The sequence below is a fragment of the Hoplias malabaricus genome, chromosome 1, assembly GCF_029633855.1.
Source record: "Hoplias malabaricus isolate fHopMal1 chromosome 1, fHopMal1.hap1, whole genome shotgun sequence".
NCBI classification, from domain to species: Eukaryota; Metazoa; Chordata; class Actinopteri; order Characiformes; family Erythrinidae; genus Hoplias; species Hoplias malabaricus.
The window spans coordinates 79,882,376-79,909,886 of record NC_089800.1 but is presented as its reverse complement, the minus strand read 5'-3'; the positions used below and the strand labels follow the sequence as shown (position 1 = coordinate 79,909,886).

Genomic DNA, 27,511 nt, shown 5'->3' with positions numbered 1-27,511 from the left:
TGGTTCCAGAGCCGTGAACAGTGAGAAAACACACAGACAGAGCATTTTCCTGCTTTTACTTCCTTGCAGTTTGCTTTTCTGCTTTCAGATCAGAATCACATCACAGATCAGTGCTGGCCAGTGACTCCATCCAGTTCCGCTGTGCTGAAACTCTTTGGTACAAATACCAAGGCCATGCTGGAGATCTGATGTTTAAGGCCAAACATAACAGAACCGTATGAAGAGGAGGTAAAAACAACAGTTCGGGTTGATACTCTTGGTCTTGAAGGCTGCAGACAGAAGAATCAGGCTAAGCCCTGGGGCTTCATTAAAAGACAGAGCACTGTGAATATTTTCAAGTGTGAAAAGAGGTGATGACGATGACTCAATGGACAATACTCAGTGTACCTTGTTCCTTGTTTTAACTAGCCCACAGAGGCATGGACGATGACCAGGTGAGGGTGAAAGTGAGGGCAGGTTGCTGCTTCTGTAAGCGAGATGAGATGAGCGCTAGGGGGTAACTAACCCTGGAGTCTGTTCCTGACCCCCAAGTCCCTGTAAAAGAGCACATTCTGAGCACCCACAAAGGAGTGAGGTGCAGGGTGAACCCCCTCTTTGTATATTTTTTTTTTTTACAGACAGACTCAAGGTTTCAGGGCCAGGCCAAGCACAAGGGCCATGTCCCCTCCAAGACCCTGCTGGTAATGGGCTCGCTTCGAGTCCAACAGGGGGGGCTGTGCCGTGCTAAAGGACAAGTCGATGGGCTGGGGCTCAATAATGATGGTGTTTAAAACAGCCCTTTGGGAAGAGGGCAAGGTTACTGGGTTGATCAAAAGGCTTGTGGTTGATGGTGCTGCCTTTAAAGGGGGAGACTGAACTTTTAAAATCGTGTCTTAAATTTGCCTTGTTAAAAACAGAGGCTTTCCCCCAGAGAAGTGTGAAGAAGTGGTGCCAGGGGATTTGTGCCCAAAATACTGATGTAAAATAAATATTTGAAGATGTGAGGGTAGGTTCATATTTTGTTAAACTGAAAAAAAATGGTCTAAGGGTGTGTGGATGCTGCAGATTTTCTACAAATCCCTTTAATTGCACCTGATGTCCATCTGCTTCATATAAACTGGTCAGAACAGTCTCATCTCGGTCTGGACCGAGCCCCGTTTGAGCCACATCGCTGAGTACAGAGATAATCCATCATACATCTGAAAAGTCCTGCTACACACACTTCATGTCTCTGTGAAAACATATATCACTCATGAGTGACCATCGGTCAATTTCACACAGAACGCAGAAGGACACACGACTCTGACCTATGTCTCAGACGCTCTTCATAACCGCAGATGTGAAAGGAGTAGGGTCTGGAGACGAGACCGGGTGGACAGGGCAGACGCTACGGATTCAGAATGCGTTTGAATGGATTTTCTGTGCTGTGTTTCCACAAAGATATTCAGAACAACATCCAGAAGCATTGAATTTGATGCATGGGTGCGTTCCTACACCACAGAGGGTAAATATGGCAAACTGCACGACCAGTCATCGCAGAATGCTGCACTGGATAAAAGACAAGGAACGCTGTAATTGGGTTTGGAAGTGGAAGCCTTGGGAGGTGGTTGAGGACGCCGCCGCCATGTCGTTCTTATTCAAGCGCATAAACCCTCATTGCTTCCAATCATAAACTGGACAAAATAGATTAAACACAGCTTCAGTGGGTCTGTATAACTTTTATAAGCTCAGTTTTCTGAGCTTTTGAGGCTAAATCCGTAAACAGATATCTGGGTGTAAAACTTCATTACTTCTTTTTACCCCTTTTGGAACAGTAAACAGATATTATATAAATAAAAAAAGAAATGTAGGACACGTGCTTTTGGTTTCTTCAGATCCTTCACTTTTGTGTATTGTACCTCATTGCACTGCAACACCCAACAGTCCACTAAAGGGGAAGTAAACATTTCTACTCAATAGTGTGAACAAACACCCAGAGCAGCAGGTTGGTGGTTGCAATATTGCCCCCCCCCCTTGCTCTCAAGGTACAGTCCGACCACTTTTAATTACAAGACAACAATGGAAAAGTCTTTTTATTTTCATGAAATTCACATTGAGCAGCAGAAATAAAGCAGAAAATTAGAAATCCAAATTAAATCCCATTTCCCAAGTTTTACACCCAGTTATCTATTTTTGGATTTAGCCTCCAATGATCTCAAAACCGAACTTCTAAATGTTACATGGACCCAGCAGGAAAATAATCCCCTTTATCACATCACCTTAATCAGAAACAAGAAATGGCGACTAAGAGAGAAACACGCAAAACAGCAAGGCCTCTGTTTGCATACAACGTGCTGAATGTAAGGAAATCCAGAAGGCAGCATTAAAAGGAAATCTATTTTTTACAACCAAACAGTTAATTTTAATGAGCGGGATCATAAAGATGGCAGAAGTCCACTGCAATGGTACGTAAGGTTAAAAGCTCTTTCCAACCTAAATGATCCAAGATGAGGAACGCAGGCGTTGGATCAAACCTGGACCAGGGAGGAGCCCTCAAGATCAAACTCTCGCTATCCCTCCACTCCTGGATGTTCAGTTAAACTGGATAATATTCACTGACCCGGAGCGGTGAGATAGGACCTGGTCGCAGAACTCAAATGTTGGACTTTCAAAATAACAAAACAGCACAGGCCTCTTGTCTTCAGGCAAAGGCGCTCTCTGTAGCCAGAGGAACCCAATAAAACGAGCGTGTGGAGGGAAAGAGATAAAGAACAAAATGGCAGATGAGGCAGAGGGGAAGTGATAAAGCTGTGGCGCTTGTGACACGGCAGGCTCCCAGGGTTCGGTCTGGGTTAGAGCAGCTTGGGTTTCAGCAGCACCACAGGCCCACTGGATATACTGGGACTGGGGTAATGAAGACAACCACAGAAGATGTTTCACCCAGAAGACATATTATCTTTCACTTATACGGCTGTCTTACAGTTATTATTCGTAGTTTACGTGAAACTACAGGTGATACTCTGTCTGATAAATGCAATACTAATCATATAAGGGGCATCTGAATGTAATGCATGTATAATCTTCTAATCCTGCAGGTAATTTTACAATGTCTCTTAGAAGAGACCTTTCCTGAGGGTATACAACCCCTGGCTTTGCAGGTTGGAGTCTTGTCAAGGACCATTTTCTTTAACTTCCACCACAGATATTCAGTTGGACTGAGATCCGGACTGTCTGCAGGCCATGACTTTGACCTTATGTGTCTTTCTTTAAGGAACGTTTTCACTGATTTTGCTCTATGGCCAGATGCATTATCATCTTGAAAAATTATTTCATCATCCCCCAAACATCCTTTCGATAGATGGGATAACAAAAGTGTCCAAAATGTCAATGTAAACCTGTGCATTTATTGAAGATGTAATGACAGCCATCTCCCCAGTGCCTTTACTTGACATGCAGCCCCATATCATCAACGACTGTGGAAATTTGAATGTTTTCTTCAGACAGTCGTCTGCATAAATCTCATGGGAATGGCACCAAACAAAAGTTCCAGCATCATCACCTTGCCCAATGCAGGTTCGAGATTCATCACTGAATATGACTTTCATCCAGTCATTCACAGTCCATGATTGCCTTTCCTTAGCCCACTGTAACCTTGTTTTTTTCTGTTTAGGTGTTAGTGATGGCCTTCTTTTAGCTTTTCTGTATGTCAATCCCATTTCTTTTAGGCAGTTTCTTACAGTTCGGTCACAGACGTTGACTCCAGTTTCCTCCCATTTGTTCCTCATTAGTTTTGTTGTATATTTTCTGTTTTCAGGGCATATTGCTTTAAGTTTTCTGTCTTGATGCTTTGATGTCTTCCTTGGCCTACCAGTACGCTTGCCTTTAACCACCTTCCCATGTTGTTTGTACTTGGTCCAGGTTTTAGACACAGCTGACTGTGAACAACCAACATCTTGTGCAACACTGCGTGATGATTTACCCTCTTTAAGGAGTTTGATAATCCTCTCATTTGTTTCAATTGACATCTCTGGTGTTGAAGCTATGATTCATGTCAGTGCACTTGTTGCAACAGCTCTCCAAGGTGTGATCACTCCTTTTTACCTGCATACTAACGAGCAGCTTTAATCTGATGCAGGTGTCAGTGTTTGTAATGAAAATTTGCAGGGTGATTCCATAATTTTTTCCTCAGAATTGAGTGATTCTATAATTTATTCCCTGTGCTTGTTCTAAAAATCTAACTGTTACTGGCTACCACAATTATTTTTCTTGATTTCTTTTAGTGTTAAAGCCAGAATGTTGCCATTTGAAATGCCTTTAGTCTTCTGTCATGTCTGTGATCTGGTTTTTTTCTACAAACAACTATTAAACAACTGAAGGAACATCCTCAGAGACTGGTGATTCCATAATCTTTGCCAGGGGTTGTATAAATAAAACCTCAGCTCATTTCCATTATGAGTTTTCCTGCAAACGCTACAAAATACAGTCTAAGTAACACAAGTACGTTAAGGACTCTTGAGCATGGCTCCGTGTGTGACTGTGGATTCTAGGGCATTAGTCCTCCCTCCTACAGCCCAGACTCAGTCCGAGTGGTTTTTACCTGCTCCACAATCAGGAAGAAACATCTCAGTGGAAAGAGATTTTCTAATGATTACCATAAATTATAATTTTTTCAGTAAAGATGGACTGCATTTTGTCAGAACAAGTTGCAGAAGTTAAATATAATACTTTTCAAATGTATTTTACTTCATATATATATACTGAGAAAGTATTGAACACCCCCCTGTGCAATGATGTCCTGAGTTTGAAACCAAGATGCATCACTCTTTTTTAGTTAAATTTAACAAGTAAGGATAGATACCACAAGTAAAATAAAGAATTAAAAGTCGAGAATCATATCTGTGACAGTCTCGTCTTCCACTGTTGCATGTGTTTAGACGACTCTCAGGTGGATGATACAGAAGTAGCTTGTGGAGGCCATGCCAGCTTGAGGACACTGGGTCATTAAAGCAAAAGTCCCATCTGACATGTCGAAGCAGCAGAAATGTGCCCTAACCCAGAGTTAGATGGATCCAAACCAGCCTCAACAATTAAGGGCTTATGTGAGAAGCTGTGGCTAGGGAAGCAGACGTCTTGCTTGAAAAGAAGGGGCGGGTGGATTAAAGGGCCCGCTATATCTCCTCCCTCAACATCCACAGCAGAATCACTCTAGAACAAAGTGCCTAACCTCCAGAGCATATGGACTGGATGAACAACTTGAACACAACGAGCACAAATATTTGGATGGTGATACAGCTGTTTGCGATCGTTTGTAATTGTCCAGAAACGTTTGCTTGAATTTGAGATGTTAAATGAAGCCTAAAAAAGACTGCTGAAGAATTGGGGACTTCTGGTCAATAATGTTAGCCTCGGTCGATCTCTATTAATAGGTTACACAGATTTTAAACTGCACTTTGGCTACAGCATAGAGGTCTGCACTCCTACTGGTGTTGTTCGTGAGAGTGGGCAGTTAACCAGTGCAGTGGCTGTGGGAGCAGGACCACATAAACATGTAGAAGAATTAGGCATTAATGTTTAAGATGTGGGTGGGAGCGGGACAGATGTTGCTGCTTTTTGGCGGAAATGGGAGGGTGTGGATTAAAAAATTAAATCTGCCCCACGCAGACAGCTACTACAGTGTATAGCCAAGTGTAAAATCATCTTGGCATAAACCCATTTGGGCTGTACAGAACTGTGCTAACAATCTAGATACCTGAGAATATTTAAAAAGCTATTTATCTGAGCAGTAAGAGGTTATTTGCTCAATTAATCAAAGTAACTCCCCTAATGTTACTGTCACGCCCTCGTCCTGTCATGTCTGTTTTCCCCGCCATGTGCTCTCTCAGCACATGGCTCTGTTTATTGTTGCCCTAGAGTCCGCCTTTGTTCCGCCTCCTCGTCTGTGTCTCATTTGTTACCCTGCCTTCTCATTATCTGTTCCAGGTGTATCTTGTCTGTGTCTTGTATTTAAGTGCCCTCGTGTCTCTCCCATTTGTCGGTTATTTGTGACATTTCACTGTTTCGGTCCCTGTTACCGCCATCACGTTATCAAGTCTGTCTGTCTCTGCTGTTTCTCGGTCATTGTTTTCCACGTCATCGTTTCATGTTGTCATTTCATTTCCTCTGTCGTTGTTTCATTAACTCTTTAGTCTGTCTGTCCCGTTTGCCCTGTTTAGCTCCCCGTGTCCAGTTTAGCCTGCTTGGCTCCCTGTTTGTTGTCTTTCTGTAAAAGTCTCTTTGTTTTGTTATTTTTCGTTAATAAAGTACTGTGTCCACATCCGTCAGTCCGCCCTCCGCGAGTCCCTGTCAGTTACAGTAAAAACAAATACCATTATTCCAGTGAGTGACATGCTTTATGACCATTGTCCTACTGTAAAATGAAATTTGACCTCAGCATTTAATCCATCTGTGGTAGTGAACACACACACAGTCCCAGAGAAGCAGGCAGCCATCCTCTTCCATGGATGTTCCCACAGGTCATGGTTTACCCCTTAGAGGATCTGCAGAATAGCCTCTAAGCTCTGAGCACTGTTTGGGAAACGAACCTGAAATCCATGTGATGGGTTGATGGCAGAGGTGGGGATAGCCCTTGCTTAGAGTGCTCAGGGATGCTTTGAAGTAAGGAAATGGCTGGAGATAGTGGAGACTCCTCAGTCAGCAGGCGACTGGTGACCGGTCAGGACCACGCTGGACAGTCACCGGGGCTCCCAGGGCAGCTCCTTCAGTCTGAAACCCGAGACTACACATTACAGCTCAGGGTTTAACGCTCCTGCCTAGCAGGAAATCAACACGAGGCAGTGCTCAGAGCGAGCCACAGATGCTTTGAGGCGTCCGGCAGATGCTAGAGACAAATGAGTTTTCATCGGGCACTTTACTACTTCTCTAAAACGGGTCATTTCAGCTCACTGGGACACTTTTGCTTTATTCCAGTGTTTTGGAATATGATGTGCTCCTCGTAGCAAGTCTCTTTAATAGCAGGTCCTAATGTGCAATGGCAGGCACATCAGCAGGAGGTTGTGCAGCCAAGGAATAACCCACAGTTTGATACCTCAAACCACAGACTTTTTTTTTTTTGGAGAACGTCTTCTGTAGCTACGGATTAAAAGATCAGGGAAGTAGAGCTCAGAGCCATGCTGCTTTACTGGCCCAGATCAGCTTCCAGGCCTGAGCTTTGAGCCCTGCTGTTTAAAGGTTGGTGGAGGGATTCCTTCAGAGGGCCAGCAGTTCAAGTGGCACTGGACGGCGGAGACACAGAGGCTTCTCTCTCACTGTCATCTTGTTCTCCAACATCGTCAGTCACCGCTCTTATCAAACAGCACTCCCCTCCCCCACATGCTGCGATCAAACAGAGGCGGTGGTCACAAGCAGTGACCCCAGCTTTGTCCAAACCACCACTGTGGGACACTCTCAGTGGACGCCACTCAAAAGACACAGAGGACAAGCTTATTACCTTTACTGTGATAGACCCTGTAAGACCCCATTTTGAGATGCACTGACCTGGCGTTTCTCCTGGTTCCAACATCAACAAGTGACTGTTCACATCCTGGACATTTCCTCAATTATTTTTGGTGACCTCAATATCGCCCCCTGTGTTTACTGGCATGTTTGTTTACATATGAAAGAACGTCACCAATATTTTACCACTCACTCTGTTCTTTTCTCTGGTCTCTGTTCTGGGGTTGTTATGTCAATATGTTTGAAAACAGGTTTATTTATTATTATTATTATTATTATCAAATTTAGTTAATTTAAAAATGTTTTAATATTTCACTTCTTAATAATAGTGCTTTTGCTCAAATGTATTGCTCTATAAAAGTGTGCTGTTGAATTACGATGCTATTATATTTTCAGCAAATTAATTTATCGCAAAATATCAACCACAAAAACAAACAAATGAAAAAGTCTATCATGAGTGGTTATTTTTCCCATCAACATTTTTTTTCATAGTTGTAATGATGTGGCTGATTTATGGCCCCACAGGGCTATCACAAGGAAGGCTATTATTTGAGCAGTGGATCATTCTCAGCGCGTGTAAGTGTGTGTTGTGCTGGTGCGAGTGGATCAGACACAGCAGTGCTGCTGGAGTTTTTAAACCGCTCAGTGTCACTGCTGCACTGAGAATAGTCCACCGACCAAAGACATCCAGCCGACAGCGTCCTGTGTCACTGATGAAGGACTAGAGGACGACCGACACACACTGTGCAGCAACAGATGAGCTACTGTCTCTGACTTTACATCTACAAGGTGGACCAACGAGGGAAGAGTGTAGTCAACATCATCAAGCACTACACTTTCTAGGGCCCTAAAACCACTACAGACTCCACAGGGCTCAAGTTTCTTCAGCATAAGTCTCACTGTGGACTCGACAGAAGCCGGCGGTCACACGTAGGTGCCTGCGGTTTCAGAAAATTACACAGCAAGCCGGGACACTTTCAAACGACCAACAAACAGAAGCAACAAAGGCTCGTGTTGGTACAAGACTAATGAGTGAAAAGTGCTTCAGCAGTGACAGGGCTGAAAATCAGAAAGTGGGCATGGACACACAGCCGTGCCTAAGTCTGTGGGAGGAGCCGAGAGTGAGCTGGGGGGTGGAGTAAGGCTGCGTAACCGGATCTCCACATAAAGAGCAATCTAGATTCCTTCCTGGTCTCTAATGAGAGCGGCAGCGAGGCCGGCAGGCTGATCAGAGTCAGATGGCGTGCCCCGAGCGCACCGCCCCCCTGCCGAATGTGCCGCCCGACACCCTTTGTTACCTCCAAGTGAGCTGAGACCAGCCCATGAACCATGTAACTAGGTGGTTTCCAGGTTAATGAAAAGCTGTAACTCCAGTTCCACAGTCACCGTCTCCCTGGAAGAATAACTACACACCAACACCCCCCCGAACCACCCTCTCTCCCAAACAAGCCATTTTCCAAACAAGAAGAGCACCCTCGAATGTGTTTAAGGCTCTATTGCTTACAGTGGGAGTCGTTCCCTCTCTCTCACTTGCTCTGTGTGTGTGTGTGTGTGTGTATAAATACACACATTATCTATATAAAGAAAGTGCGAGAGAGAGAGAGAGAGAGAGAGAGAGAGAGAGAGAGAGAAATAATAAAACAAAATGAATATACATACTTTTAAATACTTTTAACTTGGAATATTTATTATTTTTTTAATTTTATTTTTTACACTGACTTCCACTGAAATTTAGGGGCATTTTCCTTCTCCTGTAAAGTTGCTGTTTTGTGAGATACGTGTTTTTAATTGGACAGTGACTATATATACACATCATTAGCACAAAATATTCTCACTGTTCACAATATAAACTTAGAGCAGTTAGAGAGAGAGAGAGAGATACTCCTCCTCCTGGCTCCGCTCCTCTCCTCTGCTCACAGAAAATACACATTCTATGTTATATATCGTCAAGTCCCCCTCAAAAAAGGACTCCTTTGATTTCGCGACGGCGGCTTGATGAATAGAGATGGGGGGGGTGTTCACTTCAGTTGGCATCCAATTTGGAGCAGTGGACATTAAAGCAGCAGCCAGGTACTAATAAGAGCCATTCCTGCAACTAGCGTCAGAAAGGGGGTGTGCTGGGTACAGCTCCTTCAACAGCTCCAAGTCTCGCACTAATAGATTTCAGCTCCGCTCACACTGCCAATTAGCCAGCGGAGAGGAGGGAGAAGGTAGGGAGGTGAAGGAGAAAAGGGGATGAGAAGGTACGTCAGTGCTTCCTAAGACCGTATTACCGCCGTACAGAAAACCTGGATCTGAATGGAGTATGCTTCTGTTTCTGGTCATGGATTATTAAATTGTCCGTTTGTTAAGTTTTTCAATGACGGGACACGAAACAAAGCAAAACTACAAACCCCATGTTCTCACACGCTCAAGCTGTGGGCTGTTCTCACTTCTTAAAGACGCGCATTACAAAGAAAACAGAGTGCGCACTTTTAACCCTGACCTTGTGTGAAGCCAGTGGCCTAACTGTGGCCTCCCCGATCATAAACCCCCAAAACCTTCAGTATGAGACCTTAAATCACCCCGCAGGGCTCTGGAGTATCACATATCCTCTTCACACAGGTTCAGTAGCTCAGTTTGATCTATTACCGCTTTCTTGTTCTGAAAAAAGAAGCATAAATAAAAACTCCTACATGAAGTTAGTTCACAAAGTCCTATCAAAGAGCATGCGTTTGTGTGTGTGTGTGCGTGTCACACACACTTGCACGCTTGCTACCAGCCGAGCCAGGGTCTTGGCAGGGCACGCAGAGGCTGTAAAGGTTTAGGAGTGGCCCACGACCTGTTTACTACCCACTGTGCAGCTCTGGTGTGAGGGCCCTCATCACTCTGCCTCCACCCTCTCCTCCGCCCACGCAAACCCAACCTCACTCTCACAGCGACGCCCTCAAAAAACAGAGAGAAAAGGGAAGGCGGTGGAGCCATCCAACATCGGCCATGCAGTGTTCACAAGCCTCTGGTTCGTTTTTCATGTCCCTTTCAGCTTTAACAACCACAGGCCTCCAACAAGGGAGAGAGTGAAATGGAATAACGCGGTAAAAATGTGAGCGATTTGCAAACATTAAAGAGTATTACTTAAACATTTCAGGGAGAATGGGTAAATGATGCATTTCATTTTCCACAAAATGATTTAGGCTCTTGGCACCGGTGCCCACAGACGAGAATGCAGCCCTGGCCGGCACGGACTTGGCAAACGGCGAGGGAAGGAGCTGTGTGTAAAGCATTCCCCAGCTCCAGGACTGGGTCGGATCTGCAGGCCCACAGAGGGCTGATGTGCAAGGTTTATTACAAGAGAAAACTCTGTTATTACCTGGTCTTTACCACATCCAGAGGGTGCATGAGACAAATCTCCACCAGACCTGAAGAAAAAGAGAATATAACAACATTACAAACTGGGTTAAAGCCGGGTGGATTTTTTTATAAATATTTAAACAGACACAGCCATCTTTTCTATGATGTGCAACTTTAGTTTTAAATACCCAAGAGGTGTAAAGTCTTTAAAGCAACAATAGGTAGTATTGTTTCCTTAAAATGATCATTGTGACAATCCACTGAGCTGCACTGGGGAGAACAGAGCCTCTAATGTTGCTGCTCCGGGCTCAGCACTGCAGAACTGCACTGTGTAAATGTTGTTTACAGGACAGTGCTCTAAAGTGAATTACAATCGGCAACTGTAGGGGGAGCCCAGGAGCAAAATTATGAAATCTGACTTAGTGTTGCTTTAAATTGCATGAGTCATGGCATTAATGTACAGTGTGGGCCATTTATATGGATACACCTTAATACAATGGGAATGGTTGGTGATATTAACTTCCTGTTTGTGGCACATTAGTATATGGGAAGAGGGTCATGTGACACAAACTTATTAGGAATTCCACAAGAAAAGCAATGGTGTTTGGTTTTAACGTAACTTTATTCTTTCATGAGTTATTTACACATTTCTGACAACTTATAAAATGTGTTCACAGTGCTGCCCGTTGTGTTGGATTGTCAATGCAACCCTCTTCTCCCACTCTTCACACACTGATAGAAACACCACAGGAGAAATGCTAGCACAGGCTATCAAGTGCTGGGCGATATGAGCTCAAATCAATATCATGATTAATTTAACATTTTACCTTGATTACGGTTAATACACAACTATTTTGCTGTTGTTTGTTGCCTCAGTTCCCTGACGAGGCTTGTGCTGTAAACACGCTCCAGTATTAAAAGTGGGGTGTGTGTTTCTGATGTGGCTGGGAGCTCCGTCACTGTGTCTGAGCCATGCTCTTTTTCGCATTCGGTGTGTGATTGTGTTCAGTGTGAAACAGACACTTTGGTCTGAAACCGATTGTTCTCAGTGTTCAGACACAGTGCTTTACTTTAGTACGAGTTGTTTGAGTCGCTTGGTCCGCTTCTGTGTTTAGGTTCTCCTCCGTGTAGACTCCATGTGGCAGATTGGATGGGGCAGAGTCATGTGACTATATGTCGTGTGGTTTTAAAGGGACAGTACATGAGCATACAGTATATATATATATAACCGCTTATCCAGTTCAGGGTCACGGTGGGTCCAGAGCCTACCTGGAATCATTGGGCGCAAGGCGGGAATACACACTGGACGGGGCGCCAGTCCTTTACAGGGCAACACACACTCACACCTATGGACACATTTGAGTCGTCAATCCACCTACCAACATGTGTTTTTGGAGCATGGGAGGAAACCGGAGCACCCGGAGGAAACCCACGCAGACACAGGAAGAACAAAGAAAAATCAGTTTGATTGATATAGGCGAGATTACATTGATTAGAATTCTGAATGTCGATTTTTGATTAAACGCCCAAACCCTAATTAAAACATTATTTTAACAAATCCATACATTTGTAGACTCACAGATGCCTGTGACCCATATGCAGATATGTTGCGAGTGTGTGTGTGTGTGTGTGTGTGTGTGTGTGTGTGTTTATGCCTCGGCTAGGCAGCAGAGGGACTTTGCCTCAAGAATTCCTCTCCCCCAGTCCCCAAACCTCACATCCGACAGGAGCTACTTGGCCAGACAAATACCTTCATCACTCGGATCCTGTTTTTGCCTCCTTGCCACTCCACTGCAACTGACAAGCATGTGGTAAAGGCCTGCGCAGGCACGGCCTCCATACACAGAGAGCAGTGGCAAACGGCGTGGAATGCAGCAGTGGCCCAGTCTGCAAGTCATTACTACCAAGTATTTTCATTCCAGTGTGGTGATAGCTCAGAATTACCACATAGAGTACAGCACACAAACGACTACACAGAGCTAACCTAGGGCAGAGCTGACTTCAGAGCTGCTCTGTGGAACCTGTTGCTCTAAAGAAGCGGTTGTGCTGGAAAAGAAGGGCAGGATGATTCTGAAAAAATCAATCAACTACATCAGGGAAATTCAGCAACAATTAAAGGATGAGATATGATTCATTCATTCATTTATCTTCAGTAAGTGCTTCTTCCTGTTCGGCATCATGGTGGGTCCAGAGCCTAGCTGAAAGGCAAGACACTCACACACTCACCCAGTCACTCACACGGTCACCCTGTCACTCACCCATTCACTTACAGTAACCCAGTTACTCACAGTAACCCAGTCATTCACCCACTCACTCACAGTCACCAAATCACTCACACACTCACCCAGTCACTCACACAGACATTCACACACTCACAGTCACCCAGTCACTCACAGTCACCCAGTCACTCACACAGTCACCCAGTCACTCTCAGTCACTCACACAGTCACCCAGTCACCCACCCAGTCATTCACATACTCATCCAGTCACTCACACACTCATGCAGTCACCCACCCAGTCATTCACACACACACACACACTCATCCAGTCACTCACACAGTCACCCAGTCACTCACACACTCATCCAGTCACTCACACACTCACCCAGTCACTCACACACTTACCCAGTCACTCTCAGTCACTCACACAGTCACCCAGTCACTCACACACTCATCCAGTCACCCACCCAGTCATTCACATACTCATCCAGTCACTCACACAGTCACCCAATCACTCACACACTCATGCAGTCACCCACCCAGTCATTCACACACACACACACACTCATCCAGTCACTCACACAGTCACCCAGTCACTCACACACTCACCCAGTCACTCACACACTCACCCAGTCACTCTCAGTCACTCACACAGTCACCCAGTCACTCACACACTCATCCAGTCACCCACCCAGTCATTCACATACTCATCCAGTCACTCACACAGTCACCCAATCACTCACACACTCATGCAGTCACCCACCCAGTCATTCACACACACACACTCATCCAGTCACTCACACACTCACCCATGTCACTCACACACTCACCCATGTCACTCACACACTCACCCATGTCACTCACACACTCACACTTGTGGACAGTTCCTCACTTATTCATGCAGTCACTGTGCTAACATGTTTGTATTTGTTTTTGTTTTTGAAATGTGGGGGAAGGCAGAAGTATTTGGACAGTGATTTGGCCTCAATACGACACCACTGTGGATTTGAAAAAAAGAAATCAATAAGAGGAGGTAGTGCAGATGGTCAGCTTTAACAGTGATTTCACTAAAGTGTAGCACTAACACTAAGAGTAACAGCCATTTTAAACATGGCCCTTCTGTTACTGTGCCACTGTCCAAATACTGCATATTCAGCTCATTCCAAAAAGCTCAGAGTTCAGAGCCAGATCAACACACGCTGCGCTGCTCACCATCTTCAGCAGAGCATTCCCCCAATCTCCATTCCCGCTCTGTATGGATCAGGAGGCAGACGAGATCCTCCACTATCCCACACAAGCCTTTCGAGCCCACTACATTTACAGCTGTGACAGGACAGTGACGGTCAGCGTGGACGGGAAATAACACCGATTTCACACTGTGAAAGACAACTCCTGGCTTAATGCTGAAAGTATTAACCACACAGATCAGGTTCCACTGGGTGAAAAAGCAGAACAATGGCTGAAACTCTATCTCCATCGGCTAGGCGCTATGTAAATAGGCAACAGCCGGTTTGAAGCCCTGTTTAGCACCAAACACTGTATGACAGTGAGGAATCGGCGAAGGCTTTCTGTTTGCGAGGCTATCTGGCAGCTCCATAGACAAACGTGTGACTGTTCAAACAGAGGATGAAGATAAGTGAGATCCTTGAGTAAAGAGGCTAAAGAGTTTCAGAGAGAGATTGTGGGACAGCGGCTCTGCGCCGAGGCTCGCACTGCCGCTCTGCTCTTCACTTTAATGGCTTCCTTCACAGATTCCTCCATGTGTACACAGCTGCTCCGCAATACGGCCCTCATTCTAATTTGCTCCATTAAATATATTGTCCATAAACAAGACACTGTCTCCTTCGGGGTTTTCCAGGAAAGTCATTATTAGAAGAAATACCAGAGAGGAATTAACTGCGGTGTTTTGTCTTAATCTGAGCACCAAGACCTAATATTGGCAGAGCTGGAGTTACAAAAGCAACCAAGGCTTCAGAAAAGGTCTGAACCCTGTAAAACGAGACACGTAAATCTATAAAAATAAATAATAGTATTTTAAAACATTTGTTTAAAAAATAATAAAATATTATATATATATATTAATTATTACTAATTTTTCCCCTTTTTAAAGCACAAGTTTTTAAATGAATTTTTTCATTTGAACTTTGAACTTTGTCAGCAGCTAAAAACAAAAAATAAATTTTCTTTAACAGACAATGCTTTAACCAACAAACGTTCAAATTCTCTAAATAATTAAAAATTAAACTTTGAATATATTAAATAATTATTAATACTGATATTATTGTTAGGAGATTAAGGCCTACCGTATTTAACAGCCGCAAGCTTTCGATTTAGAAATTAGCGTAAAATTCATGAAACATTTAAACATCAGCGAAATATTTTAAAATAAAATACATTCATATAAATTAATTAATCCAGTTCAGGGTGGTGGTGGGTCCGGAGCCTTCCCGGAATAACTGTGCGTAAGGCAGGAAAACACGCTAAAGAGCCATTCATATTCATTTTATAATTACAATATTGATTTTTTAATTTTTTAATTCCAAACAGACCTTAAACTGCTTCAGTTTAGCAAAAGTATCATATATTTTTGTACTGCGATTTCACAGTGCAGGCAGCCATTTTTTGTCGGAGGATGAGACTGATAAAGCTAGGGTGACCAGACGTCCTCTTTTACCCGGACATGTCCTCTTTTTTAGACTTAAATAAATGTCCGGGTGGAATTTCACAAATGTCCGGGATTTTGTTTTTCTAGAGCTTACATAGAACTTCGAGAAGTGTTTTGTTCACAAACTAGTCCCGCCCTCCCCTACTCCGATTGGTTCGCTTGAGTGAGAAGGGGGCGTGGTGAAGTAGCCTACAATCTTCGGATTGGACGGTCTGACTGTAGAGCTACCGTTATTGGTCGATAACCTTCTCTGTAAACATTTAATTGGTCAGTCTGCACGTCAGTAGTCCTTGTTTACGTCAGGCAAAGAAGGGCTTTCCATTTAGGCACTTCACCCATCCAGAGCAGCAAGGGGAACTGAAGGAAGTGCGGTCTGGGAACGCCATTTTAACTTTCTAATTAAGGTTTTTTGCAAGAAAACATCATTATAGACGTGTACCTCAGATATTTTCCGGTTATCAGGATGGTATCTGAGATTAAAAACGACAGCAGTGTACAACACACTGGACTAAATATCAATAAAGAAAAGGAGAGAATCCAAAGTGTGCCATCAATGTCGGATAAAACAGAAAGAGCCCTCGGCGATCAGCACTGTCGCTAACTGAAGAAGGCCGAGACAGACGCATGAACCCTGAAGAAACTCCTGTTATCAGCGCTGTCAGTCCAACATGCACAGGCTGTAAATATTTGTCCTTGTTAATCCAGCCTATACCCCAAAGCATAACCCAATTTGAGCAGGGAGTAGCTCAGTAAGTACATGAGCATGCAAGCGTGCCATAAGAGTCTCTCTCTCTGTGTGTGTGTGTGTGTGTGTGTGTGTGTGTAAGCCCTTCAGTGGTCGAGTCCTGCCTGAGAAGGCCTAACAGAGGCGGCAGATCAAAGGCACAAAGCAGCAAGAGGCCACGAGCGCCTGTCACTCATTTGACTCTAATGAACTCCATCTTAGGGAAAAGCTCCCCACTTAAGTCAAGAGACAAGAGTTATCGTGTCCCGCAGAAAAAGGGAAACGCACAAACAAGGTGAAAAGAGGCAAGAATAAACCACGGCCGTTTTTACTGGGCCCCATATGGATGGTTTTAAATGTGCAGGAGGGGAGGGTCAGAGACGGACAGAACAGATATTAAATGCCAGAAGGTAGCACAGTCTGATAAGCTAAGCTAAGCTAAAATAAGTCTTTATTGTCCTTTTATGTTTACTACAACAACAATACACACACACACACCAAGTAATCAGCCTAAATATTAAATATTATGTCCATTTAATCAGAACCACTGACCACACAGCTGCACTTTGTAGTTCTAAAATCACAGACTGTAGCCTAGCTGTGGCTCTGCATACTTCGTTAGCATACCTTTTCGCTTTGTTATTCAATCCTCATAACCCCAACAGGCCCACAATAAAGCAGACAGGCTATTATTTACACCACAAACACCAACTAGAAGTGTCCAGTGAGCAACGTCCTCTGTCACTAATGAAGGATGAACGACACACACTGTGCAGCGACAGATGAGATACTGTCTCTGACTTTACATCTACAAGGTGGACCAATGAGGGAGGAGTGTCTCACAGAGTGGACAGTGAGTGGACAAAAACTCCACCAGCCACTGCTGTGTCTGATCCACTCACACCACCACCACTTCAGTGTTGTATTAAATAAGAGCTTTGAATGTTATATCAGCAAAAACATGTGTTGTTTACACTTTTGATGTTTTCTCGCGGAGTTGGATGATTCCTGCTGCTGTTTGACTCTGAAGAGGAGCAAATCTCAGTGCTGCGTGAAGAGATTTCTTCAGCTGTCATCACATACTACTGTTTAATCACAGCATTCAGCCGTAATGCTTACACACACTCACATCACACTTAGCTACAGGATAACACCTACTGCCAGAGAGAGGGATTCACACTTATCCGCGTGAATGAGGGATTGAAGACATCATAATAATGTGCTGTTATTTGTCAATGTACAACATACAACGAAATGTCTCTTCCGCATTTAACCCATCTGTGGCAGTGAACACACACACACACACACACACACACACACACTAGTGCACACTTGGGGGTTCAGTGCCTTGCTCAAGGGCACTTCAGCTGTGGATGTTCCTGTCGGTCCTGGGGCTCGAACCGGGAACCTTCCGATACCAATCCAGCCTCTAACCATTAGGCCAAGGCTGCCCCCTGCGATCCGCAGCAAACCCTCTCCCTAAAGTTAAGGCCCACGCCTACTTTTCCTGACTGAACTCATAACGAATGCAGCGACCAATAAATGCTTCTCTCTCACCATCTTCCAACTACTCCATCGTTAGGTTATTTTTAGTTAAACACACTTACAGTTATTATTGTTAATACTAGGCATTTGTACACAACGTATTAAATATATTACACTATAAATTATAAACTATGCATACATTAATCTTATCATGAGTGTGTATATCAGTGTTTATATCCAAAACCATAAACTCTAGGCTGTCCATGTCCCCACACATGTTTCCAGCTGGGGCTGCAGTCAGTTCCATCTGGTTGCTGTTTGTAGCTTAGTTCTGCATCACTGGGTGAAATATTATTGAGAACTATTATTTGGCATTACCTTTTGTCTCTGAACCACAATAGCACTGACAGCTCCTGTCAACTGAGGCTGCGGCACCCACAGACACACACACACACACACACACACACACAGTTCATGCACATATACAAACATTAATCAGTATTACAGACCGGCAAGAACAAGCTGCTCACACTCACTCGATGATGTACACAGTACACAGTGAGTGTGTGCATCAAATGTGTGCAACTCACGATGTGTGTGATGACACCTCACCTTCAGACTAGAGGCATGCTGTGGGGCGTCTGGTGTGAGGACTGGCCCTAGCTTGAATATAGGAAGAGTATTCATTCATTCATTCATTTACTAATTCATTCATTCATGTCAGTGAGCTCATGACAGGAACACACACTTTACTGAGTGCCAAACACACTCCCTCACACGGACAGTTTCACACAGTCACCCAATCTCTCTCTCTCTCTCTCTCTTTCACACACACACACACACTCTCTCTCTCTCTCACACACACACACACTCTCTCTCTCTCTCTCTCTCACACACACAGTCCCACACATACACACACACACACAAACTCTCACTCACACACACAAACTCTCACTCAAATTCTCTCACACTGTCACACACACACAGTCTCTCTCTCTCTCTCTCTCACACACACACACACACAGTCTCACACACACACATACCGTCTCACACAAACACACACTGGCTCACACACACACACACACTGTCTCACACAAACACACACTGTCTCACACACACACACACATACACACACTTACTCATTCTCTCTCTCTCTCTCTCACACACACACACACACACAGGCACCTGTGGACAATGTTGCCCACAACATGTAACCCACACAGACACAGGGAGAACGATGCAGAGGTGTTGGTGCCGGGCGAGTAGTGGTCCCCACTGACTCTTTAAATGTGAGTGTGATCTGGCAGAAGCTCCAAAGCCCCCTGTATGAGCTCGGACAGTTTAAACCTCATCTTTAACCACCTCAGATACACAGTGTTCCCATTCAGTTACAGCTTTAAATGCAGAAGTGATAAAACAAGACGAGTACAGCTTCATACCCACAACAAAGTGCCCCCCCCCTGCTCCACACCTCCCTGCCAAAAAAAGAGGAGCTGGTCTTCAGTTTACAATCCTAACTTTCTGATAACTTCTGTGGGAGTAGATCATACATCACCACGATGAGATCGCTATCTGCAGTTAGTTTTGGCTTGGGCAAGCACCCGGCTCTCACTCCCACGCACAAATGAGAAAAGAAAATAGCGCAGTGACAGTAAGCGATTGCACAACGTGCACAGGTGTCATCAATCATACCAAGACAGAGACGGAGCACGCAAATTTCCCCCCGAGCCTCGGAGAAAAGGTTAAAGACATAAGAAGAGGGGGTGGGGGGAGGGGGGGCAGAGCAATTTGCACACGATTGTACCAATTGAGATGGCGCACAGTCTGCTTTTGCAGCTCTAATTGAGGGTAACTGCCACTGCGCGGACTATTATCCGCATAACTATAGAAGCACAGCTGTTGGCATTCCTGCAATGAGCCATCCAGCTCCTCCGGTTATTGTCACACTCAAGCTCCTCCAAATCATGCAGAAAATGCCTGTGGCCTTGTGTATTAAGAAGGAAAAAAAAAGACATGAAGGAGGTTGTTCTTCGTGACATGTACACGTCTGAGTGACTGGAGTCGGTGTTAATTGGTTCCCCTTCAGTTGGCGTGAAGATTGAGAGAGAGAGAGAGAGAGAGAGAGAGAGAGAGAGAGAGAGAGAGAGACCCGGTGCACCCTGCAGACAGACAAGAGTAATATGTTGTATAACTTCACTGTACCACATTCCTAATCTAGCCACATGAAAATTCCTACGTACTGCACTCAGCCACCCGAGATATTCATCAAAAACCTCTGACACAAATCATCAGATATCAGGCAGCTACGCAAATCCACCTTTCACGATATTCAAAAATAAATAGAAGGATGCGTGTGAGTTGAAGCACATTTCCAGGCAGAGGCTCAACAGAACGGGAACCTCCAGGTGCTCTCGGGAAGGTGTCCGCTCTGAGTGGGCGATCTGGGTGTTTGGGCATGAGTCGTTCGTGTTTTCAGACTGAACCGGTAGCTGGTTGTGCAAACCCTCACTGCTCCCGATGCCTCCTCGCTCACAACACATCAGCGCGGGAATGCTAAACATGCTAAACCTTGCCGCGCCGGGCCATTTGTTATCTTGTGTAACAATGCAGATCTGATTAGCCATCAGACGTCCTGAGACTGACACAGGAATGAGGTTCCACCGCCAATGAAGCCATTACTATTTAATAAATATTAATTATAACAACTGTTCTTCATCAGAATATTAAACCGGGCAAACCTGCCCTTTTTCCTGCACAGAGAATAAACGCTGTGCTGCCTGCAGCTCTAGTCACAGTTCTGTGAACCAGTGCGACTTTTTCTGCAGTGCCCCACTTTGTAGATGAGGATTTTTTTTTAGTTTAATGTTTATTTTATTGCAATTTTTGTAGTATTTCTGTCATTATTTTTTATTTTACTCTTACTGCAGTTGCTTTATTTCAGTCTTTCATAGCCTTGCATGTGTGTAACATTTTATTTATCCTTCTGGGATCAATAAAGTGATCTATTGATCGTTTATTGATCCAGTTCAGGGTCGCGGTGGGTGCGGAGCCTACCCGGAATCACTGGGCGCAAGGAGGGAACACACCCTGGAGGGAGCGCCAGTCCTTCACGGGGCGACAGAAACTCACACATTCACACCTACGGACACTTTTGAGTCACCAATCCACCTACCAACGGGTGTTTTTGAAGCGTGGGAGGAAACCGGAGCACCCGGAGGAAACCCACGCAGACACAGGGAGAACACACCACACTCCTCACAGAAATTCACCCGGAGGAAACCCACACAGACACAGAGAGAACACACCACACTCCTCACAGACAGTCACCCGGAGGAAACCCACACAGACACAGAGAGAACACACCACACTCCTCACAGACAGTCACCCAGAGGAAACCCACGCAGACACAAGGAGAACACACCACACTCCTCACAGACAGTCACCCGGAGGAAACTCACGCAGACACAGGGGGAACACACCACACTCCTCACAGACAGTCACACGGGGCAGGACTTGAACCCACAACCTGACACCACTGTGCTGCCCTTACAGAACAAATTAAAAAGGCAAATCACTTGTACAGTGGAATTAAGGCAATTAATGTGTGTGTGTGTGTGTGTGTGTGTGTGCAGTTAATCTGGATCAGAGCAGCAACACATCCATCTCATTTTGCGTCAGGAAAACCCTGTCCGTCAGAAGACGTGATTGTTATGTTAATTCATGGCGTGGCTGGATACCGTCACTCCTCAAATATGTATTTGACCACTGTCTTTGCTGCTGAAAGCAGAGCAAACTCAACTAAAGCTTGTATGGATAAGTCGAACAGGACATGGGCAACTGGCAAGTGACAGATTACTTACAGCACAATGGAGCAAGGCCAAACCTGTACACAGTCAGTCCAAATATTTGGATGTAATCCTGCTAAACTCTAATTGGAATGTAAATGAACGGGGGAACCACACAAATCTGTCAGAAGTAAAAATACAGTTAATTTAGGAGACAGATATATATATATATATATAAAAAAAAAGTGTGAGGAGGAAAGCGCAATTAAAGGGAAATTAAAGGCTTTCACAGAAGAAAGAAATTCATTAATGCCCAGACAGGCACCCATTAGGAGTATGATTTATGTCACTGCATGGTTCACCTCAGCCACTCGGAGCAGAGCAGTTCCTCTTAAACACTCCGCTCGAGAAAAGAAGAAAAATAACGTAGGCAAGTAACAGCTTCTGAAAATAAAGGTGACAAAGTGGTGATTATTTCAAAACTCAGAAATAGTGTAAAAAATGTCCATGAAAGATGAAGAGAACTTGTTGCATGTTGTTAATACGTTAATACAGAACAGTTCTGAGGACCTCCAGTCAGTTCAGATTTATATAGGTGTGACTGGGTGAGTGTGTGAAACTGTCCAGAGGTGTGAGTGTGTGAGTGACTGGATGAGTGTGTGAAACTGTCCACAGGTGTGAGTGTGTGATTGACTGGGTGAGTGTGTGAAACTGTCCACAGGTGTGAGTGTGTGATTGACTGGGTGAATGTGTGAAACTGTCCAGAGGTGTGAGTGTGTGAGTGACTGGATGAGTGTGTGAAACTGTCCACAGGTGTGAGTGTGTGAGTGACTGGGTGAGTGTGTGAAACTGTCCACAGGTGTGAGTGTGTGAGTGACTGGGTGAGTGTGTGAAACTGCCCACAGGTGTGAGTGTTTGAGTGACTGGGTGAGTGTGTGAAACTGCCCACAGGTGTGTGTGTGTGTGAGTGACTGGGTGAGTGTGTGAAATTGCCCACAGGTGTGTGTGTGTGAGTGACGGGGTGAGTGTGTGAAACTGCCCACAGGTGTGTGTGTGTGTGAGTGACGGGGTGAGTGTGTGTGAGTGACGGGGTGAGTGTGTGAGTGACTGGGTGAATCTGTGAAACTGTCCACAGTTGTGAGTGTGTGAAACTGTCTAAAGGTGTGTGTCAGTGACTGGGTGAATGTAGAAAAATGTCCACAGGTGTGTTCCTTTAAATGATAATGAGCCGCTCGCTGTTCACCCTGACCCCGAGCGCACAGCAGTAAGTTTTCTCTGTTTTAACTCAGTGCTCTTATTTCTCCGCACTCATTATGTCTGTTTTGCAGCAGTTAACCTCATCTTCCAGTTCCAGCGCTGTGATTGGACAGACTCAGACGAGAGGGCGGGGCAACTCTAAAGTCTCTGCACTTGGTGTCAGAAGCAGAGCAGAATCAGAACGACTCGTTTTATCATGTTTTACCATGTTTTTTTAGGCCGCACACAGAAAGCTGACTAGGGTTATTAAGTTATATACTGCTTTAAAACTCAAAACTGCGGAACACGGTTATTAAGGATCATGGTGTAAAAACCTGTGCAGACGATTTTATCATGATCCAAAAACGTCAGGGCAGAGTCAACCACATAGAAGCGGATGAGTGACAGAGGAGAAAGAGCTAGGATTACAATATGCAAATCTTGGTGTAACTGATGTTGACAGAGATGGGCCTCTCTCTACAGAAGCCACACTCATTCTCTGGAAAACTTCTAACCAAATGAAGCCCTGGCACCTGTTGAAAACTCTTTTTATTTTTTCATGACGGACTACAGCAGCATGGCTTTAGGGAGGAAAGAAAGCCAAAACACTCGATATAAAACACCAAAAAGGCTCATCAGGTAAACAAAAACGTCTAGAAGCAAGTGCCTGTGTTCAGTTTCAGAATAGTTTTGAAAAATGTTGAACAGAGAGTGACTTCATATATTTATTTGTAATCCACAACAAACACCGTCTCCAACACTGTTGATTGATGTATTTGAAATGCCACAGCACCTGAACACACAGGCTGCATCCCAAATATGCACTACACACTAATACTCTATACTAATCTTAATAGTGTGAGTTTGGCACAATATTTTACACAGAATATTAACCTACTAGTGTTCTCCCTGTGTCCGCGTGGGTTTCCTCCCACAGTCCAAAAACACACGTTGGTAGGTGGATTGGCGACTCAAAAGTGTCCGTAGGTGTGAGTGAATGTGTGTGTGTGTGTGTGTTGCCCTGTGAAGGACTGGCGCCCCCTCCAGGGTGTATTCCTGCCTTGCGCCCAGTGAATCCAGGTAGGCTCTGGACCCACCGTGACCCTGAACTGGATAAGCGCTTACAGATAATGAATGAATGAACGAATTAACTACTACACTACTACTACTACACAATTTCTCACTAACAGGACATGATGAACTGTTGCCATGACAATGCACATCATACCAAGCTGCAGTTACAATGCTGTCCACCATGAAACTCGGATATCACCCTCCACACTGCGTAGTGCACAGTGTAGGTCAGAAAATAACGAGTTCTGCATTAAAACAGAACATAGTAAGTTGAATAAATAAACCATTTGCATTTATATAAGCTTCACGTCCCACTGCTGTCTTTAGAGCACAACCGGAGTGTAGTGGTATTAAATTTATAATCTCCGAAGTACACTATGTAGGGAGTAAGGGACAGAGGCACTAATTAGGACACATGAGAAAAGTTCCTACCTTTCCATTTCACACTGGATTCGTGTTACTAAATGACTTTTGATACCTGCCTAAATACCTCGATACTGATACTGAAATGATATCATCACAAGAGAGCAGAGAAGCCGCAGAGAGAGAGCTGTCTCCCCCTCTCAAGGTCAGTCCTGGTGTTCTAACGAGTCGTGCTACCAGCGATTCTCTTCTATATAAAGTAGCTAAGGTTTGTACAGAAAGTTGCTGGTGCTAGTTTTTGTTTTGTTTTTTTAAATAGTCACTAGAACATCTGAAAAGTCACGAGTTTTAGTCAAATAAAACATTAAGGGAGGAAGAGGAAGTACAGTGATGCAGGTGCACACTGCCCCCAGGTGGCACTCGTTGGGAAAACCGCTCTTATTTTTAAACACTCCTTCTTAAAAGTACCAGTACTAATTCTATGGGGTATTGTACCGTTTTTAATAACAAAGTATTGAGACGTCTCTAGTATCTGGTAACTCTGTAACACTGCATTGAATTGTGGGAATAGTGCCCATCATCACCATACTCAAACATCCACTGTTTCTGAGTGTGCACTGGGGGTTTCTTCAAAAGTGAATTTCACTCAGCATCTGTAGAGGGAGCCCAAGAGGAAAATCACAAATCTTACCTAGTGTTGCTTTAATGAGTGTCTGAAAAGAGAGCTGTTTTTTGGGTGCTGTCTGTTACACACTTCCTCTATTGAGCTGTACTGATCTGTGTGTAGCCTGAAGCTCACTGTAATCTCTCTCTTCATCGAAACCAACACGTCCTTAACAGAAAGGTCACAGAAACATCACCGTGGAGACTTCCCTTATCAACCATGACAAAGCAAAGTGAAGAAGAACTAGATACAAACAAATATTTCGCCTCTCTCCAAATGACATTCGGTTTCTTCGTGCGGTCGGGACAGACGCAGCAGCAGAACGTGTCCAGCGGTTCTGCAACGCTCACCTATAGTCCATAAAAGCTGATAATGAACCCAATTATGGGGCAGGAACAGCAATAATAGGCCTTTAGTGGGGCAATAAATTCTTTAATTACTTGTTAACACCCCATGTCTCTTTGGACAAGTGCAGAGCAGGGCCCCTGGGTGTGGACCGGCCGGAGGCCCTTGTGGAGGAGAGGGGGCTTAAGGGAGACGCATCTCTGAAGGTGCAATTCACAGCATAGTGTATAGTGTATGCAAATGAGGACAGAAAAGATCAGACACTCTTCAAGGACAATAGTATATTTGCATCTCAGGGGGCAGATGTACACAGTCACTGAAGTTACAAAACCCATACACACACACACACACACATTTGCATGCAACATATAGGTGAGATACCCTTTGATACAAAACCGTTTGAGCTTACACCTGAAATGCTACATTAATAATGAACTACTCCTGAGGTATAAACTCTACGGTGGGTTCTCAGTGAGGAGTGGGACTCGGACCCCCCGCTCCCACTAACAGCACCGATACCGGCCCCTGGAAATCAGTCCTTCAGTAAAGCCCCTGTCTGAGGAGCCGGAGTACTGTAACGCAGAGGTGTGTGGTCTTGGGGGGGGCGCAGTAATCAGGAGGGGGCTGTGCTGGGTTGTGTGTGTCCGGGTCTGGGAGCAGCATTAGAGCTGCAGCGTGAGCCCCCCTCCCCGCTTTAGCGTGAGAGACTGAAGCAGGAAGCCATTACTGAAGTGTAAACGTACTCAGCCAGCACTGGCCAAACACAGGAGGAACATGTTTCACCACCCGGCTTTTTAGAGCAACACACACACACACACACACACACACACTATTCCACTGAATTTACTCACATATTCTCTCTTTCTGTCTCTCTCTCTCTCTCTCTCTCTCTCACACACACACACACACTATTCCACTGAATTCTCTCACATATTCTCTCTCTCTCTATCTCTCTCTCACACACACACACACACAAATATACATACACAAACACTACCCTTCCAAAACAACACACACACCCACGCAAACAAAACTATTCCATAGAATTTTCTCATATTCTTTCTCTCTCTCTCACACACACACACACACTATTACTCCAAAATAATACACACACAAACAAACTATTCTGCTGAATTCTGTCCCACATTCTCTGCTTCTCTAACACACACACACACACACAATACCTCTCCTAAAAAGCTCCCAGACATACAAATTCTCTCTCTCTCTCTCCATTCACTTTCTCACACACACACACACTCTTTCACTTTCCAAGCATTACATAAGGCAGTTTAAGGCAGGCACAGTGGCGGTTAGAGGCTGATGAGAGAGAGTTATTATGTTACACACAGTGGTGGCTTGATGCAGTAATTATGTAATCAGCAGTACAGCCTTGCTTGTATTTGTATGTTACTGTGTGTGTGTATTTGTATGTGACTGAGTGTGTGTGTGTGTGTGTGTGTGTGAGATTATCATTACTGAGTTCAGAGTAATAAATTACTTGGAGCAGCAGCAGCTGACAAGAAAGCGCTGTGGAGAGACAACATCTCTGACACCGACTTGGCATCAAAACCTGCTCTTGTTGGCCTTGTGTTTTCTAAACCCTGGCACCCTGGGCACTCTTATACACAGACACACACACACACAGACGAGAGGGCGGGACAATACTAAAGCACACTCGACTAAAAACACTCGACGTCAGAAGCGGAGCAGAATCAGAATGCCCCATTTTCTCCTGTGTTTTGTGACTCAGTGCAGTTTCAATTGTGTGTTGGTTGTCTTCAGATACATTTATTAATGCATTATTGCAATCCCTAATGTAATGAATTAGGGATTTTTTTACGAGCTGCCACTGTGAGTCGGATAGAAACAAATGTGATCTCTGCTGCAGCTGGAGGTTTTACAGATGGAGAGTTGGTGCTGGTCGTCTGCGTTGAGTGTGGCGTAGAGTGACGACTCTCTCTGGACAATCAGAGCTCTGCAAGGTTTACACGCCACGGTTTAGTCCCTACTCGGCTCGCTCTGAACCACGACAGAACAGCGACTAAACAAGAACCAGCTTCCAGAACCAGGACCTGATTTACCTGGTGGAGGAGCAGAAAAGCCGAGTCGAACAGAGTAGGTACCTTATTGCTAAAATATTATCTATTAAACATTCTGCAAATGATACTCAAT

At 44.5% G+C, this 27,511-nt stretch overlaps 1 protein-coding gene across 3 annotated transcripts in view; it reads right to left on the bottom strand.

Annotated features, from left to right (window-relative positions):
- Nucleotides 1-27,511, bottom strand: part of slc25a21 (solute carrier family 25 member 21) — a 98,389-nt gene that overhangs the window by 25,607 nt on the left and 45,271 nt on the right. For all 3 annotated transcript variants that reach the window (XM_066674653.1, XM_066674661.1, XM_066674644.1), the window contains one exon: nucleotides 10,799-10,847. In XM_066674653.1, the coding sequence (XP_066530750.1) occupies nucleotides 10,799-10,847 (49 nt within the window). The remainder of the gene's footprint in view (nucleotides 1-10,798; nucleotides 10,848-27,511) is intronic.